At 37.9% G+C, this 15050-nt stretch overlaps 1 protein-coding gene across 1 annotated transcript in view; it reads right to left on the bottom strand.

Annotated features, from left to right (window-relative positions):
• The window catches only part of ATP7B (ATPase copper transporting beta), a 164344-nt gene that overhangs the window by 76357 nt on the left and 72937 nt on the right, over nucleotides 1-15050 (bottom strand). Inside the window, exons 6-8 of the mRNA XM_053708381.1 lie at nucleotides 14753-14829; nucleotides 14133-14307; nucleotides 12078-12311 (exon numbers count right to left, since the gene is read on the bottom strand). Of these exons, the coding sequence (XP_053564356.1) occupies nucleotides 12078-12311; nucleotides 14133-14307; nucleotides 14753-14829 (486 nt within the window). The remainder of the gene's footprint in view (nucleotides 1-12077; nucleotides 12312-14132; nucleotides 14308-14752; nucleotides 14830-15050) is intronic.

Raw genomic sequence — 15050 nt, forward strand, 5'->3', positions numbered from 1 at the left:
AATTAAAAAATCTAAAATTACAAAAAATAATAAACACTAAATTACGAAAAATAAAAAACACTAATCTTACAAAAATAATAAACGAAATTATCATAAATAAAAACAATTACACCTAATCTAATAGCCCTATAAAAATAAAAAAGCCCCCCAAAATAAAAACACCCCCTAGTCTACAATAAACTACTAATAGCCTTTAAAGGGGCCTTTTGTAGGGCATTGCCCTAAGTTAAACAGCGCTTTTACCTGTAAAAAAAAAATACAAAGTCCCCCCAACAGTAAAACCCATCACCCAACCAACCCCCAAAATAAAAAAAACCTAACTCTAAAAAAAAAACTAAGCTACCCATTGCCCCTAAAGGGGCATTTGTAAGGGCATTTCCCTTAAAAGGGCATTCAGCTCTTTTCTAAAAGCCCAAATCCCTAATCTAAAAAAACAACTCACCCAAAAAAATGAAAAAAAAAACCTAACACTAACTAACCCCTGAATATCTACTCACGGTTCCTGAAGTCTGGACATCCATCTCCATCCAGGCGGCGATATCTTCATCCATCCTGGAGGCGGCGATATCTTCATCCCGGCGGCGCAGAGTGGAACCATCCTGGAAGCCGATCCCATCCTGCGAGGAGCGTCCTCTTCATACGGTCACTGCCGTACACTGAAGTTGAATGCAAGGTAGCCGTTTCAAAATATTCCTATTGGCTGGATGAAGACTTCTCGCCGCCTGGATCGAGATGGATGTCCGGACTTCAGGAACTGTGAGTAGATATTCTGGGGTTAGTGTTAGTTTTTTGGGGGCTTTGGGCTTTTGGAAAAGATCTAAATGCCCTTTTAAGGGCAGTGAAAAAGAGCTTAACACCCTTTAGGGGCAATGGGTATTTTAGGATTTTTTTAGAGTTAGGTTTTTTATTTTGGGGGGTTGGTTGAGTGGTGGGTTTTACTGTTGGGGGGACTTTGTATTTTTTTTACAGGTAAAAGAGCTGTTTAACTTAGGGAAATGCCCTGCAAAAGGCCCTTTTAAGGGCTATTGGTAGTTTATTAAAGGCTATTGGTAGTTTATTGTTTTTATTTTGGGGTGGCTTTTTATTTTTATAAGGCTATTAGATTAGGTTAATTGTTTTTATTTTTGATAATTTAGTTTATTATTTTTTGTAAGCTTAGTATTTTTATTTTTCTTAGTGTTTATTATTTTTTGGAATTTTATATTTTTTAATTTTTTTGTAGTGTTTTAAATTTATCATTTTTATTTTTTAATTTTATCAGAATAGTAATGTTAGGTTAATTTATAGTTTGATGTTAGGTTTATTTTTATTTCACAGGTAAGTTTTTATTTTATTTTAAGATAGTTATATTGAATTTTTTTAATTTTAAGCTAGGGAGTGTTAAGTTTAGAGGGTAATAGTTTAATTTAGTGTTTTGCAATGTGGGGGGCTGGCAGTTTAGGGGTTAATGGGTTTATTTAGTAGCGGTGATATGGGGGCCGGAGGTTTAGGGGTCAATAGTAGGGCCAGACTGGGAAATCAGACCGGCCCTGGAAATTTGTATAGACCGACCAAGCCCCACCCCCTCCAGCCCAGCCACTCCTCCTCAAGCCCAGCCATGCCCCCTCAAGCCCAGCCACGCCCCCTTAAGCCCAGCCAACTATGCTCTAGCTGGCTTTCCCCTAAACTCAGTATGTATTAACAACATACCTTCCTTTCTTAAGTGGGCACCTCTATTAGTTATTAAATAAAAAAAGAGCGTGGCAGGGGACAGGTGAAAATTTAAAACATAACATTTATTGGTAGACAAAATAAAAGGATACCATATCCAAGTACATCATACCTCTATTAGTTAGTTAACCTCTACACAAGGCATTTATATTACTTCAGCTGTGACCCCTTGGTACCCCCTGTAGCTTAGCATATGCCCTTCCCTAGATGTACAGTATGTTCCCTGACATGATCTGACTCTGCGGCTCCTTCATTACAAATACGATCCTCTATCCCATGACCAATACTGAATGCTCACCTACCTTCCCTTTTATTTTAATCAGACACACAGAAAGGAAACGAGGGGCTTACAACTCAAAGCAGAAGCAACATCAACCCGGCCCGGATGTTTCCTGGGTCTTCCTTAAACTTCCGTATCCATTTTCATTAGAGTGCTGCATCAATCACATAGCGCCAGCACAGGCATCCCCACCACGCCACGCTTTCCCTCTCAGAAAGACTCCATACTTCATACGTCTCTTCTTAGGCACTGCAGCGCATGGAAGATCCACACGGCACGCCGACATTAGCGCTTACCCCTAAAGTCACGCTGCTTTGCCAGGCAAATCCCTCACGCTCTCGGTGCCCCCCTAGCCTGTCAGTCTGTGTGCAGTGCTGCTGGCGGCTCTGAATGCCGCTGCACTCCCTCACACAACTGTGTTAACAGTGCTAAATTGCTTGCTTGGCTTGCTGCTCTCTCTTCACTGCAGCTGAGCAGTCAAAGCCGGCCCACCAGGATTTTTCCCAGTATCCCGGCAACCCAATCCGGCCCTGGTCAATTGGTTTATTTAGTGGCGGCGATGTTGCGGAGTGGCGGAATAGGGGTTGATAACTTTATTTAGGTGTTGGCGATGTCGGGAGCGGCGGAATAGGGGTTAATAACTTTATTTAGGTGTCTGCGATGTCGGGAGCGGCAGAATAGGGGTTAATAACTTTTATTAGTGTCAGCGATGTCAGGGGCAGCGGATTAGGGGTGTTTAGACTTGGGGTTTATGTTAGGGTGTTAGGTTTAAACATAACTTTTTTTCCCCATAGACATCAATGGGGTTGCGTTACAGAGATTTTTCATTCCGCACTTCAGGTGTTTTTTTCTGACACTCTTTCCCCATGGATGTCTATGGGGGAAAGTATGCACGAGCACGTCAAAGCAGCCCTTGGATTTTGTGCGGAATGGAGCTTAACGCCACCATATCGCACGCACAAGGAGGCTTTTCAGTAACTCGTAATGGCAGCGCTATGGAGAGTGAAATAAAGCAACTTTTTTGGAGTTACTTTCGCACCCTGTTTAGCGCAAAATGTGTAATCTAGGTGATAGTTATCTAGGGCTAATAATGCTAAAATTACTGTCACTTTAAGCCTCCTGAATTACGCATTTAACAAACCTGGAATATAAAAACGCCTAGATTTAGAGTTGGGCGGTAGCCGTGAAAACCAGCGTTAGAGGCTCCTAACGCTGGTTTTTACCGCCCTCAGGTATTTGGAGTCAGTGATTAAAGGGTCTAACGCTCACTTTCCAGCCGCGACTTTTCCATACCGCAGATCTCCTTACGTCAATTGCGTATCCTATCTTTTCAATGGGATCTTTCTAACTCCGGTATTTAGAGTCGTGGCTGGAGTGAGCGTTAGAAATCTAACGGCAAAACTCCAGCAGCAGAAAAAAGTCAGTAGTTAAGAGCTTTCTGGGCGAACGCCGGTTCATAAAGCTCTTAACTACTGTGCTCTACAGTACACTAACACCCATAAACTACCTATACACCCCTAAACCGAGGTCCCCCCACATCGCCGCCACTCTATTACATTTTTTTAACCCCTAATCTGCCGACCGCCACCTACGTTATACTTATGTACCCCTAATCTGCTGCCCCTAACACCGCCGACCCCTATATTATATTTATTATATATGTACCCCTAATCTGCCGAGCGGACCGCACCGCTCCTATAATAAAGTTATTAACCCCTAATCCGCCTCACTCCCGCCTCAATAACCCTATAATAAATAGTATTAACCCCTAATCTGCCCTCCCTAACATCGCCGACACCTAACTTCAATTATTAACCCCTAATCTGCTGACCGAATTTCGTCGCTACTGTAATAAATGGATTAACCCCTAAAGCTAAGTCTAACCCTAACCCTAACACCCCCCTAAGTTAAATATAATTTAAATCTAACGAAATAAATTAACTCTTATTAAATAAATTATTCCTATTTAAAGCTAAATACTTACCTGTAAAATAAACCCTAATATAGCTACAATATAAATTATAATTATATTATAGCTATTTTAGGATTTATATTTATTTTACAGGTAACTTTGTATTTATTTTAACCAGGTACAATAGCTATTAAATAGTTAAGAACTATTTAATAGCTAAAATAGTTAAAATAATTACAAAATTACCTGTAAAATAAATCCTAACCTAAGTTACAATTAAACCTAACACTACACTATCAATAAATAAATTAAATACAATACCTACAATTACCTACAATTAAACCTAACACTACACTATCAATACATTAATTAAATACAATACCTACAAATAACTACAATTAAATAAACTAACTAAAGTACACTAAGTTACAAAAAATAAAAAAATATTTACAAACATTAGAAAAAAATTACAACAATTTTAAACTAATTACACCTACTCTAAGCCCCCTAATAAAATAACAAAGACCCCCAAAATAAAAAAAATGCCCTACCCTATTCTAAATTACAAAAGTTCAAAGCTCTTTAACCTTACCAGCCCTTAAAAGGGCCCTTTGCGGTGCATGCCCCAAAAAATTCAGCACTTTTGCCTGTAAAAAAAAACATACAATACCCCCCCCCCAACATTACAACCCACCACCCACATACCCCTAATCTAACCCAAACCCCCCTTAAATAAACCTAACAATAAGCCCCTGAAGATCTTCCTACCTTATCTTCACCTCACCGGGTATCACCGATCGGTCCTGGCTCCAAAATCTTCATCCAACCCAAGCGGGGGCTGGCGATCCATAATCCTGCGGCTGAAGAGGTCCAGAAGAGGCTACAAAGTCTTCATCCTATCCGGGAAGAAGAGGCGATCCAGACCGGCAACTATCTTGATCCAAGCGGCATCTTCTATCTTCATCCGATGAGGAACGGCTCCATCGTGAAGACCTCCAGCGCGGATCAATCTTCTTCCGACGACGTCCAACTGAAGAATAACGGTTCCTTTAAGGGACGTCATCCAAGATGGCGTCCCTCGAATTCCGATTGGCTGATAGGATTCTATCAGCCAATCGGAATTAAGGTAGGAAAATTCTGATTGGCTGATGGAATCAGCCAATCAGAATCAAGTTCAATCCGATTGGCTGATCCGATCAGCCAATCAGATTGAGCTCGCATTCTATTGGCTGATCGGAACAGCTGATGGAATCAGCCAATCAGAATCAAGTTCAATCCGATTGGCTGATCCGATCAGCCAATCAGATTGAGCTCGCATTCTATAGGCTGATCGGAACAGCCAATAGAATGCGAGCTCAATCTGATTGGCTGATCGGATCAGCCAATCGGATTGAACTTGATTCTGATTGGCTGATTCCATCAGCCAATCAGAATTTTCCTACCTTAATTCCGATTGGCTGATAGAATCCTATCAGCCAATCGGAATTCAAGGGACGCCATCTTGGATGACGTCCCTTAAAGGAAACTTCATTCTTCAGTTGGACGTCGTCGGAAGAAGATTGATCCGCGCTGGAGGTCTTCACGATGGAGCCGTTCCTCATCGGATGAAGATAGAAGATGCCGCTTGGATCAAGATGGTTGCCGGTCTGGATCGCCTCTTCTTCCCGGATAGGATGAAGACTTTGGAGCTTCTTCTGGACCTCTTCAGCCGCAGGATAATGGATCGCCAGCCCCCGCTTGGGTTGGATGAAGATTTTGGAGCCAGGACCGATCGGTGATACCAAGTGAGGTGAAGATAAGGTAGGAAGATCTTCAGGGGCTTAGTGTTAGGTTTATTTAAGGGGGGTTTGGGTTAGATTAGGGGTATGTGGGTGGTGGGTTGTAATGTTGGGGGGGGGGTATTGTATGGTTTTTTTTACAGGCAAAAGAGCTGAATTTTTTGGGGCATGCCCCGCAAAGGGCCCTTTTAAGGGCTGGTAAGGTAAAAGAGCTTTGAACTTTTGTAATTTAGAATAGGGTAGGGCACTTTTTTATTTTGGGGGTCTTTGTTATTTTATTAGGGGGCTTAGAGTAGGTGTAATTAGTTTAAAATTGGTGTAATTTTTTTCTAATGTTTGTAAATATTTTTTTATTTTTTGTAACTTAGTTCTTTTTTATTTTTTGTACTTTAGTTAGTTTATTTAATTGTAGTTATTTGTAGGTATTGTATTTAATTAATGTATTGATAGTGTAGTGTTAGGTTTAATTGTAGGTAATTGTAGGTATTGTATTTAATTATTTTATTGATAGTGTAGTGTTAGGTTTAATTGTAACTTAGGTTAGGATTTATTTAACAGGTAATTTTGTAATTATTTTAACTAGTTAACTATTAAATAGTTCTTAACTATTTAATAGCTATTGTACCTGGTTAAAATAATTACAAAGTTACCTGTAAAATAAATATTAATCCTAAAATAGCTACAATGTAATTATAATTTATATTGTAGCTATATTAGGGTTTATTTTACAGGTAAGTATTTAGCTTTAAATAGGAATAAGTTATTTAATAAGAGTTAATTTATTTCGTTAGAATAAAATTATATTTAATTTAGGGGGGTGTTAGGGTTAGAATTAGCTTTAGGGGTTAAAAAATTTATTAGAGTAGCGGTGAGCTCCGATCGGCAGATTAGGGGTTAATACTTGAAGTTAGGTGTCGGCAATGTTAGGGAGGGCAGATTAGGGGTTAATACTATTTATTATAGGGTTATTGAGGCGGGAGTGAGGCGGATTAGGGGTTAATACATTTATTATAGTAGCGCTCAGGTCCGGTCGGCAGATTAGGGGTTAATAAGTGTAGTTAGGTGGAGGCGACGTTGGGGGCGGCAGATTAGGGGTTAATAAATATAATATAGGGGTCGGCGGTGTTAGGGGCAGCAGATTAGGGGTACATAGGGATAATGTAAGTAACGGCGGTTTACGGAGCGGCAGATTAGGGGTTAAAAAAAATATGCAGGTGTCAGCGATAGCGGGGGCGGCAGAATAGGGGTTAATAAGTGTAAGGTTAGGGGTGTTTAGACTCGGGGTACATGTTAGAGTGTTAGGTGCAGACGTAGGAAGTGTTTCCCCATAGGAAACAATGGGGCTGCGTTAGGAGCTGAACGCGGCTTTTTTGCAGGTGTTAGGTTTTTTTTTCAGCTCAAACAGCCCCATTGTTTCCTATGGGGGAATCGTGCACGAGCACGTTTTTGAGGCTGGCCGCGTCCGTAAGCACCGCTGGTATCTAGAGTTGCAGTGGCGTTAAATTATGCTCTACGCTCCCTTTTTGGAGCCTAACGCACTGAAAACCCTGCCATTCTGTGAATTCTAAATACCAGCGGTATTTAAAAGGTGCGGGGGGAAAAAAGCACGCGTAGCTAACGCACCCCCTTGGCCGCAAAACTCCAAATCTAGGCGTAAGTTTTTTGACATATTATGTAAACATACACAAACTATAATTTTTTCTTATCTTATTGTATTTTATATTTTTTCTATGGGGATCCAAGACACCTGCACGGAAGCAAAATATACGTGACCAATGCAAAAATAAAACACGGTGGCTAATTGGTTCAGTATTGATGATGCTGATGACTACCTAATGGGTCTAAATATAGCTTTTTTTAACTTAAAGGGAAATTGTACTGTACAATTAACTCCTCTATAATGTGTTCCCAATGATCTTTTTTACCTGCTAGAGTATATTTAATTGATTACAAATAACTTTAGCTTTATTTTGTCATTTTAAATAGCTGCTTTTGCCTGTTTATACTGAAGTATTGGTTATGCAAAAGCTGTGTAAACCTAACCAGTAGAATAAATTACACTTCCAGTGGGCGATAGTAGAGTTAAGTATTCAAATGTTTAATTGGTTGTGGTTTGAAAGAGCAAAACCAGCTAGTTCATATTCAAAAATAAACCTAACGGAACAATTTCCCATTCATTTTATACTCTTTAGCTGGTATAACAAGTCAGTGGAAAAAGGGGAATCAAGTTTTACAGTACACTGTCCCTTTAACTAAGAATATCAATTCATGACGTGAGTAGTTAAATGTTTTAGCCATTTTTGTGTAATTTTATGATTAATATTTTTTAATACCCAAATACTTAATTGTGGTTATAAATGAATATTCAGTTGAATACATTAAAGCTCTTTACATGTGTTGTAGTTTATTTTTTTTTTTATTTTAGTAGACTTTCCAGTGGTTAAGTCTGTTCTGGAAATAGGTATAAAACCTTATAATAAACTATTCATGAATTTTACAATAAATTAGCACACCAGCCAAGTGCTTATACTTTATGAATATATTTAGATTTTCCTGCAATTGTTTTTTAGTGTTCAAACTTTCCCTTATTTGGAAGAGCCAATCCAGATTTGCTATGGGAGTAGACAAAACAAGACAATGTCATTATGTTAGGGAAACTTGCATAGCCCATCTGGGAGTGTTTTTGTAACAATGCATAGTTTTACTTATTTTTTACTAAGGTGCTGATCTTCAGACCCCTAACCAAGCCCCAAAGTATCAGATATAGGCCCAGGTCTTGCTGCTCCTGTTTGTATAATCTATACATAAGTATATGTGCATATTCTTCTTTATAGTATTATAGTACACGTAGTTATATGAAAATTGGTGTACACTGTCCCTTTAAATTACTGGAAAAGGAAGCAAAATAAATAACGAAAGTGTATTTCAAAGTTTTTTGTCTTATCAAGCATAAATTAATATTTTATATTACAATCTCAAACTGTTTTATGTTAATTAGAAAAGGTGTTTTTCACTTGCATATGAAAGGCTTTGATGTGGAAACCTGTGGACACGACTATTACCATTAAATACAAAACAAACATGTTAAACTTATCACAGATTAAACAGTATTAGTTTACTATTAGGAATTAACAAGCATTTAGCAGCAATAATATCAGTAAACTGATACAGCTACTTTTGTGTAGGTGTAAATACCATTATCCTGCCAAAAATCTGATATTGTGACTAACCCTTTGGCTGCCGGCAATGCTTAGTGCTCTACAAAGCGGTATAAAGTCAGCAGACAGGCAAACAAGCTAGTTTTCCTAAATTTAAATTACTCTTACATTAAAAAAGGGCCTTGAAATAAAAATAAATAAATTATGATTCAGATAGAGCATATAGAACAAAAAAAAAGATTCTTATTTATTTTTTATCAAGTTTACTTCATTCTTTGCTATTCTTTGTTGAAGAGAATACCTAGGTAGGTAGCATTCACATGTCTGGAGAACTATATTTATTGCAACCATTTGCAAGAATGCTTCAAAACACTAGATGGCAGCAGTGTGTATAATATTGCTAAAAGCATTCTTGCAAAATTGGCTCTATATAGCCACGAGCACACTAATTAAACTACCTACATGCATCAACAAAGAATACTACTAAGAGAACAAAGTAAATCTGATAATAGAAGTAATTTGGGAAGTTCTTTTTTGGTTTTAATTGTACACTGAGTCATAAAAGACTACTTTGGAGGGTTCACAAATCTTTAATTATGCACAGAAAAAAAACACTTCACTATGTACATTCGTTATGTAGCTTGCAGCTTTGACTGTAATTTGACGCTGAAGACAGTTAGATTTTTGTACCCCCCTACTAAGTTGTAGTGGATTGATTGATCACTGCAGGGGCACATTTATATCCAATTTAATGATTTAGATAAATTAACCAGTTTCCAATGTACTTTCATTCTTACTTTTGTTGAAACTTAGCTCCTTTGAAGAGTTACCAGCATGCAAATGTCTTAAAGGGACAGTCTACACTAAAATTGTTATTGTTTAAAAAGATAGATAACGCCTTTACTACCCATTCCCCAGCTTTGTACAACCAACATGGTAATATTAATATACTTTATAACCTTTAAACCTCTAAATGTCTGCCTGTTTCTAAGCCGCTACAGACAGCCTCTTATCACATGCTTTTTTATTAGCTTTTCACAACAGGAGACGGCTAGTTCATGTGAGCCATATAGATAACATTGTGTTAACGCCCGAGGAGTTATTTAAGATTTAGCACAACACAATACTAAATGCAGGTCAATAGATAATAAATAGTCATGTGATCAGGGGGCTGTCAGAAGATGCTTAGATACAAGGTAATCACAGAGGCAAAAAGTATCTATACTATAATTGCGTTTGTAAAAGGGCATTTAGCTCTTTTAAGAAAGACCAAATAAACCTAAATTAAAAAATAAATTTTTTTTTTAAAAAAACCTAACACTAAAGTCCCGAATAGGTACTCACGGTTTCAGAAGTCCGGCGGGTCCATCATTTTCATCCACAGCAAAGTGGAGCGGAGGTCCAGAGCTGTCTTTCCAGATGTGGCGATCCTCTGCATCGGTGGCGGTCCTCATCAGTGGTGGTCCTCGGTGAGGCGTGCGGTCCTCGGCGAGGCGTGGAGGTTCCACTTCATGCGATCGTCCGCCGCACACTGAAGAAAGAATTCAAGGTACCCCATTTATTGGGGTACCTTGAATTCCTATTGGCTAAAATTTTCTAAATCAGTCAATAGAAGCTACTGAAATCTTATTGGCTGATTTGAACAGCCAATAGGATTTCAGTAGCTCTCATTCTATTGGCTGTTTTGAAAAATTAATCAGCCAATAGAATGACAGCTACTGAAATCTTATTGGTTGATTTGAACAGCCAATAGGATTTTAGTAACTCTAATCCTATTGGCTGTTTTGAAAAATTCATTCAATAGGAATGCAAGGTACCCCAAATTGATTGCGGTACCTTGCATTCTTTCTTCAGTATACCACAGATGATCGGATGAAGAGGAGCCTTCATGTCGCCGAGAACTGCTGCCGCAGCTGCCGAGAACCGCCGCCACCGAGCACCACCGCCAAGGATTGCCACATCTGGGAAGACCGCTCCAGACCTCCGCTCTGCGCCGCCTTTTCTGTGGATGAAGATGATGGACCTGCCTGGAAGAAGACCTTCTTCACCAGACTTCTGAAACTGTGAGTACCTATTTGGGGCTTTAGTGTTAGTTAGTTTTTTAATTTTCTTAATTTTTAACTTATTGTTTTTTTTGGGCTTTCTTAAAAGAACTAAATGCCCTTTTAAGGGCAGTGAAAAAGAGCTAAATGCCCTTTTAAGGGCAATGACCATACAAATGCCCTTTTCAGGGCAACGGGTAGTTTAGGTTTTTTTAGTGTTAGCTTTTTTTATTTTGGGGGGTTTGGTGGGTGGGGGGTTTTACTGTTAGGTGGGACTTATTTTTAATGTAAAAGAGCTGTTTAACTTAGGGCAATGCCCTACAAAAAAAGCCCTTTTAAGGGCTATTTGTAGATTAGCATGTAGATTATTTTCATAGGGATTAGTTTTAATTTTTTTATATTGGATAATGTGTTTATTTTTTTCTGTAGTTCTATTTTTTATTTTTTGTATTTACAACATATAGACTGCCCCCTTAATATAACTGTGTTGGTTATGCAAAACTGGTGAATGGGTAATAAAGGGATTATCTATCTTTTAAAACAATAAACATTCTATTGTAGACTGTCCCTTTAAGCACTATATGGCAGCTGTGTTTGTAACAATGCATAACATAACAATGTGCTGCCATAGTGGTCAAAATACCAGCACTCTCATGGGCCTGCCTAGGAATGAGATGTTCACATGGACAGTTTTAACAAAGGTTAACAAGAGAAATAAGAAAATTTGATAGCAAAGTAAATTGTATTTTTTTTTTAAATTGTGACAGTTTTAGTTTTGACTTTGATTTTAGAATACGTATTTTGTATATAGATCTTTTGCAATATTGTCTGTAAATACTGATATGTACTATCAATATACAAAAACATATCATTTTAAAGTCCCTTTAAACATCACATTCATAGAGGTCCAAATGTATCTAAAAATATAGCAACAAACAGTACATTTAAACTTTAAACAAATGGTTATGTCAAGAGGGCAATACAAGGAGTCAATCTGAATTTAAATAGTCAATATTCATTTCACTGTGGTTTATAGAAAGGCAGCTTCATATATATATATATTTAGCAACATAAATAATCTCTATCCTCATCTATGAACCATTTACATTTTATAAGGTATTTCCTTTTGTTGCACAACTGAGAGGTATTGCAAAGCTTTTATAATTATCCCCTCTGAGACTAATCTAGCAGTATTACCTTTGCTACGTGCTCAAGCCAGCGTCCCAGGGCAATGAACATGAACAGCATGGGAGGTGTGTCAAAGAAGGTCTCAGGGCTCTGCTCGGCCTTCTCCGCTATGGCCACAACCAAGATGACCACTGAATATATATAGGCGATTGTGGTAGCCAGGACTATCAGCACGTCCATGTTAGTGGCCTTGTGTTTCAGCGACTTGTAAGCCTGAACATAAAAGTACCATCCTCCCAGAGACTGTGGATTATGAAATAGAAACAAGTTAAATCTACTGCAGCAAAATGATATTTGATTTGTTTTTGGGTAGAGGATAAATTTAAGCACACACATTGCCCATTGCAAGTCCCTAGGTTTCCTCTCTCTAGTTTTATTTCCATAGTTGCTTGGTGAGACAAACAAATAGGTCTAGCTGCTCCAACTCATGGATATGCATGAATAAGAATCAAACCAATCTAAGGGTCAAATGAAAATGCAATAACTTCTGATAATAAGATTCTTTTATTGGTTATATTCCTATGTCACTAGCTGATTGGTCAGAATCGACAGACATCTATAATGCAAAGCTCTAAACTGCACTCTATGCTATGCTGGAAAGTTAATCTAGTGTTAATATGAGCATGAATCTTATATGTAAATTGTCTAGTTGGTCTTACTGGTGTAGCTGCTTTGGTGTGAATGGTCAGCACAGCTGAACACAGTACACAACATATAGCATAAAACCCCTTTTTAATTAAACATATTTGTTATTTTTTCCGCTTATATCAAAAAGATATCTCAAGTTAGGGTTTGGTTTTAAAAGTCCAGTTTTAAAATGGAAACTGTTCAGATTAGTATGGTGCCAGTAATCCTTGTTAATAAATAAAGCTAGATAAATAAAAAAAATAGCAATACATTCATGTGCTGCTGAATAGCCAATTTACTATCCAGTATTAATAGAATTTGACTTTTTTAATTTTAATGTTAAGACTATGGGCCCGATGACCTATAACAAAACGGAATAAAACACATCATTAGAGAAACTACAGAATGCAGCACATATAACGTCTCCCTTATTATTTACACAACATTGAAATGGCTTAGCCGTCATTAAGCCTGTGACATATGGAAATCACCATTGATGCCCAGTAGGCCCTGTACATGTTGGCAGTAGATAAGATAAGGTTGTAGTGTTCTCTGGTGAGTTACCTGGATTCATTCTAAACCCTCCTCTCCACCAATTGTAAGGAGCTATGCTTCATTTCTTGGTGTAAGCACCAGTGAGCATGACATCTTACACGTTTCTTTTCCTCAGTGTGGGAACCATTATCCTGCTATCCTGTCCTGTTAGTACACCAATGGGCACTGAGTTAACACACTGACTGCCAGGAATGATGACTGCCAGCTGCCTTTTGGTACAAATTGTCTTCAAAGAAACAGTTTATTAATAAAACTAGACATTGTATCACACATAATGAATTCACAATTTATATAAATCTGCATCTTGTCCATTCATCTAGTTTTCCTTTTTTTTTTTTTTTACAAATTTAGGCTTTAAAGGGGACATAAAAGTTATATTTGAAATGGAAAGTAGTGTAATTTGAATACCATTAGAAGCATGCGCTTCTTCTATTAGAGCTGCAGTACTGTAGCCTGCATGAAACGTGCCTTTCCAGGGTCCTATAATGCTTCTGCCCAGCGTGCCATCCCTGTATTTATTTTACCCACTGCATAGCGCTGCGGAATCTGTATGCACATTACAGATAAAAAATAACAATTTATTTGCAGCACATGATCTGAGTGCAGGTGACATCACACACAGGAGACAAAGGCTTGTGCTTCCAGCAATATGCACAGCAAATCTTATGCATGTTATATAACCGGTGATCATTTTTAACAGAAGCATTTTGAAAATGGAGGTATATTGCAAAAATTATTTTAGTGGCCATTGAAATTGGTTAACTATAATGCTCTTTAAAAAAACAACAAATATAATAGTTTTGTGGTATGCTGGCCCACTATGATTTCAAGTAATCATCTCTAATAGAATAAAACCTGCCCAGACCTGGGTGAGATACTTACCTGAACAAAGGTGCACAGAATGAAGAATATGAGGTTCATTATCGATAACCCTGGGATGATGTTTTTTTCAAGCCCCATGGAATGGTGGTGATTCTTGTTAACGAATAACATGTATATCATAAGGCATATGACAGGGATCCCAAAAATCAGGCTAAATAGAAAGGATTTTCTCCACCTTAAATTGAACATAAAGATTTGGTTAGATTCTATTTAAATGTATACGTTATGATTTCTGCACAATAAATGTACACTCTGCTGTTACACTTGATTGGAGACATTCATTAAAGGGACAGTCCAGACCCAATACTTATTCTTTATAAACTTATTGCTAAATACCACACAAGCATCTTGCAACAGATTCCACATCTATTAGCTTGTAAGGAGCACTTGAAACTTCTAAATAAGCAGCTGAAAATGGCTGCAAGCTCCGCCCACAGCTTTCTTCTTGTCCGTTTAGCTGTTGTATTGTATAACAGTTTAGCAGTGCACTTTTACTTTTTTCAGTTAGCTATTGCACGTGCACACATCAGCATACAAGAGTAAGAAAACTAATTTAAATGGACACATTAAATATAAAACCATATCATTATAAAACGCATGATAATCACTCATATACTTACTGTTTGATTTCTTCTTTATGGTCCAGGTTATGAGCGGTTGGGTCTCGTTTTGCCAAAGATGCTTGAAAACCAAGACCCTATTCATTTTTAAAGATAGAAAATTGTATTATATCAAATGTGGATCTTGTTAAAACCCATAAAGTTAGCAAAATACTTGAGAGAAATGTTCCCTCTTACTTTGGCTGACTGTGTGTACAAATAAACACTGCGGGCCAGATTACAAGTAGAGAGCTGCTGATTGCATGTGAGTTGCTACTTTGCTCTCAGCCTCGTACAATAAGTAGAACTTGATTTGGTA

The sequence above is a fragment of the Bombina bombina genome, chromosome 3, assembly GCF_027579735.1.
Source record: "Bombina bombina isolate aBomBom1 chromosome 3, aBomBom1.pri, whole genome shotgun sequence".
Lineage (NCBI taxonomy): Eukaryota > Metazoa > Chordata > Amphibia > Anura > Bombinatoridae > Bombina > Bombina bombina.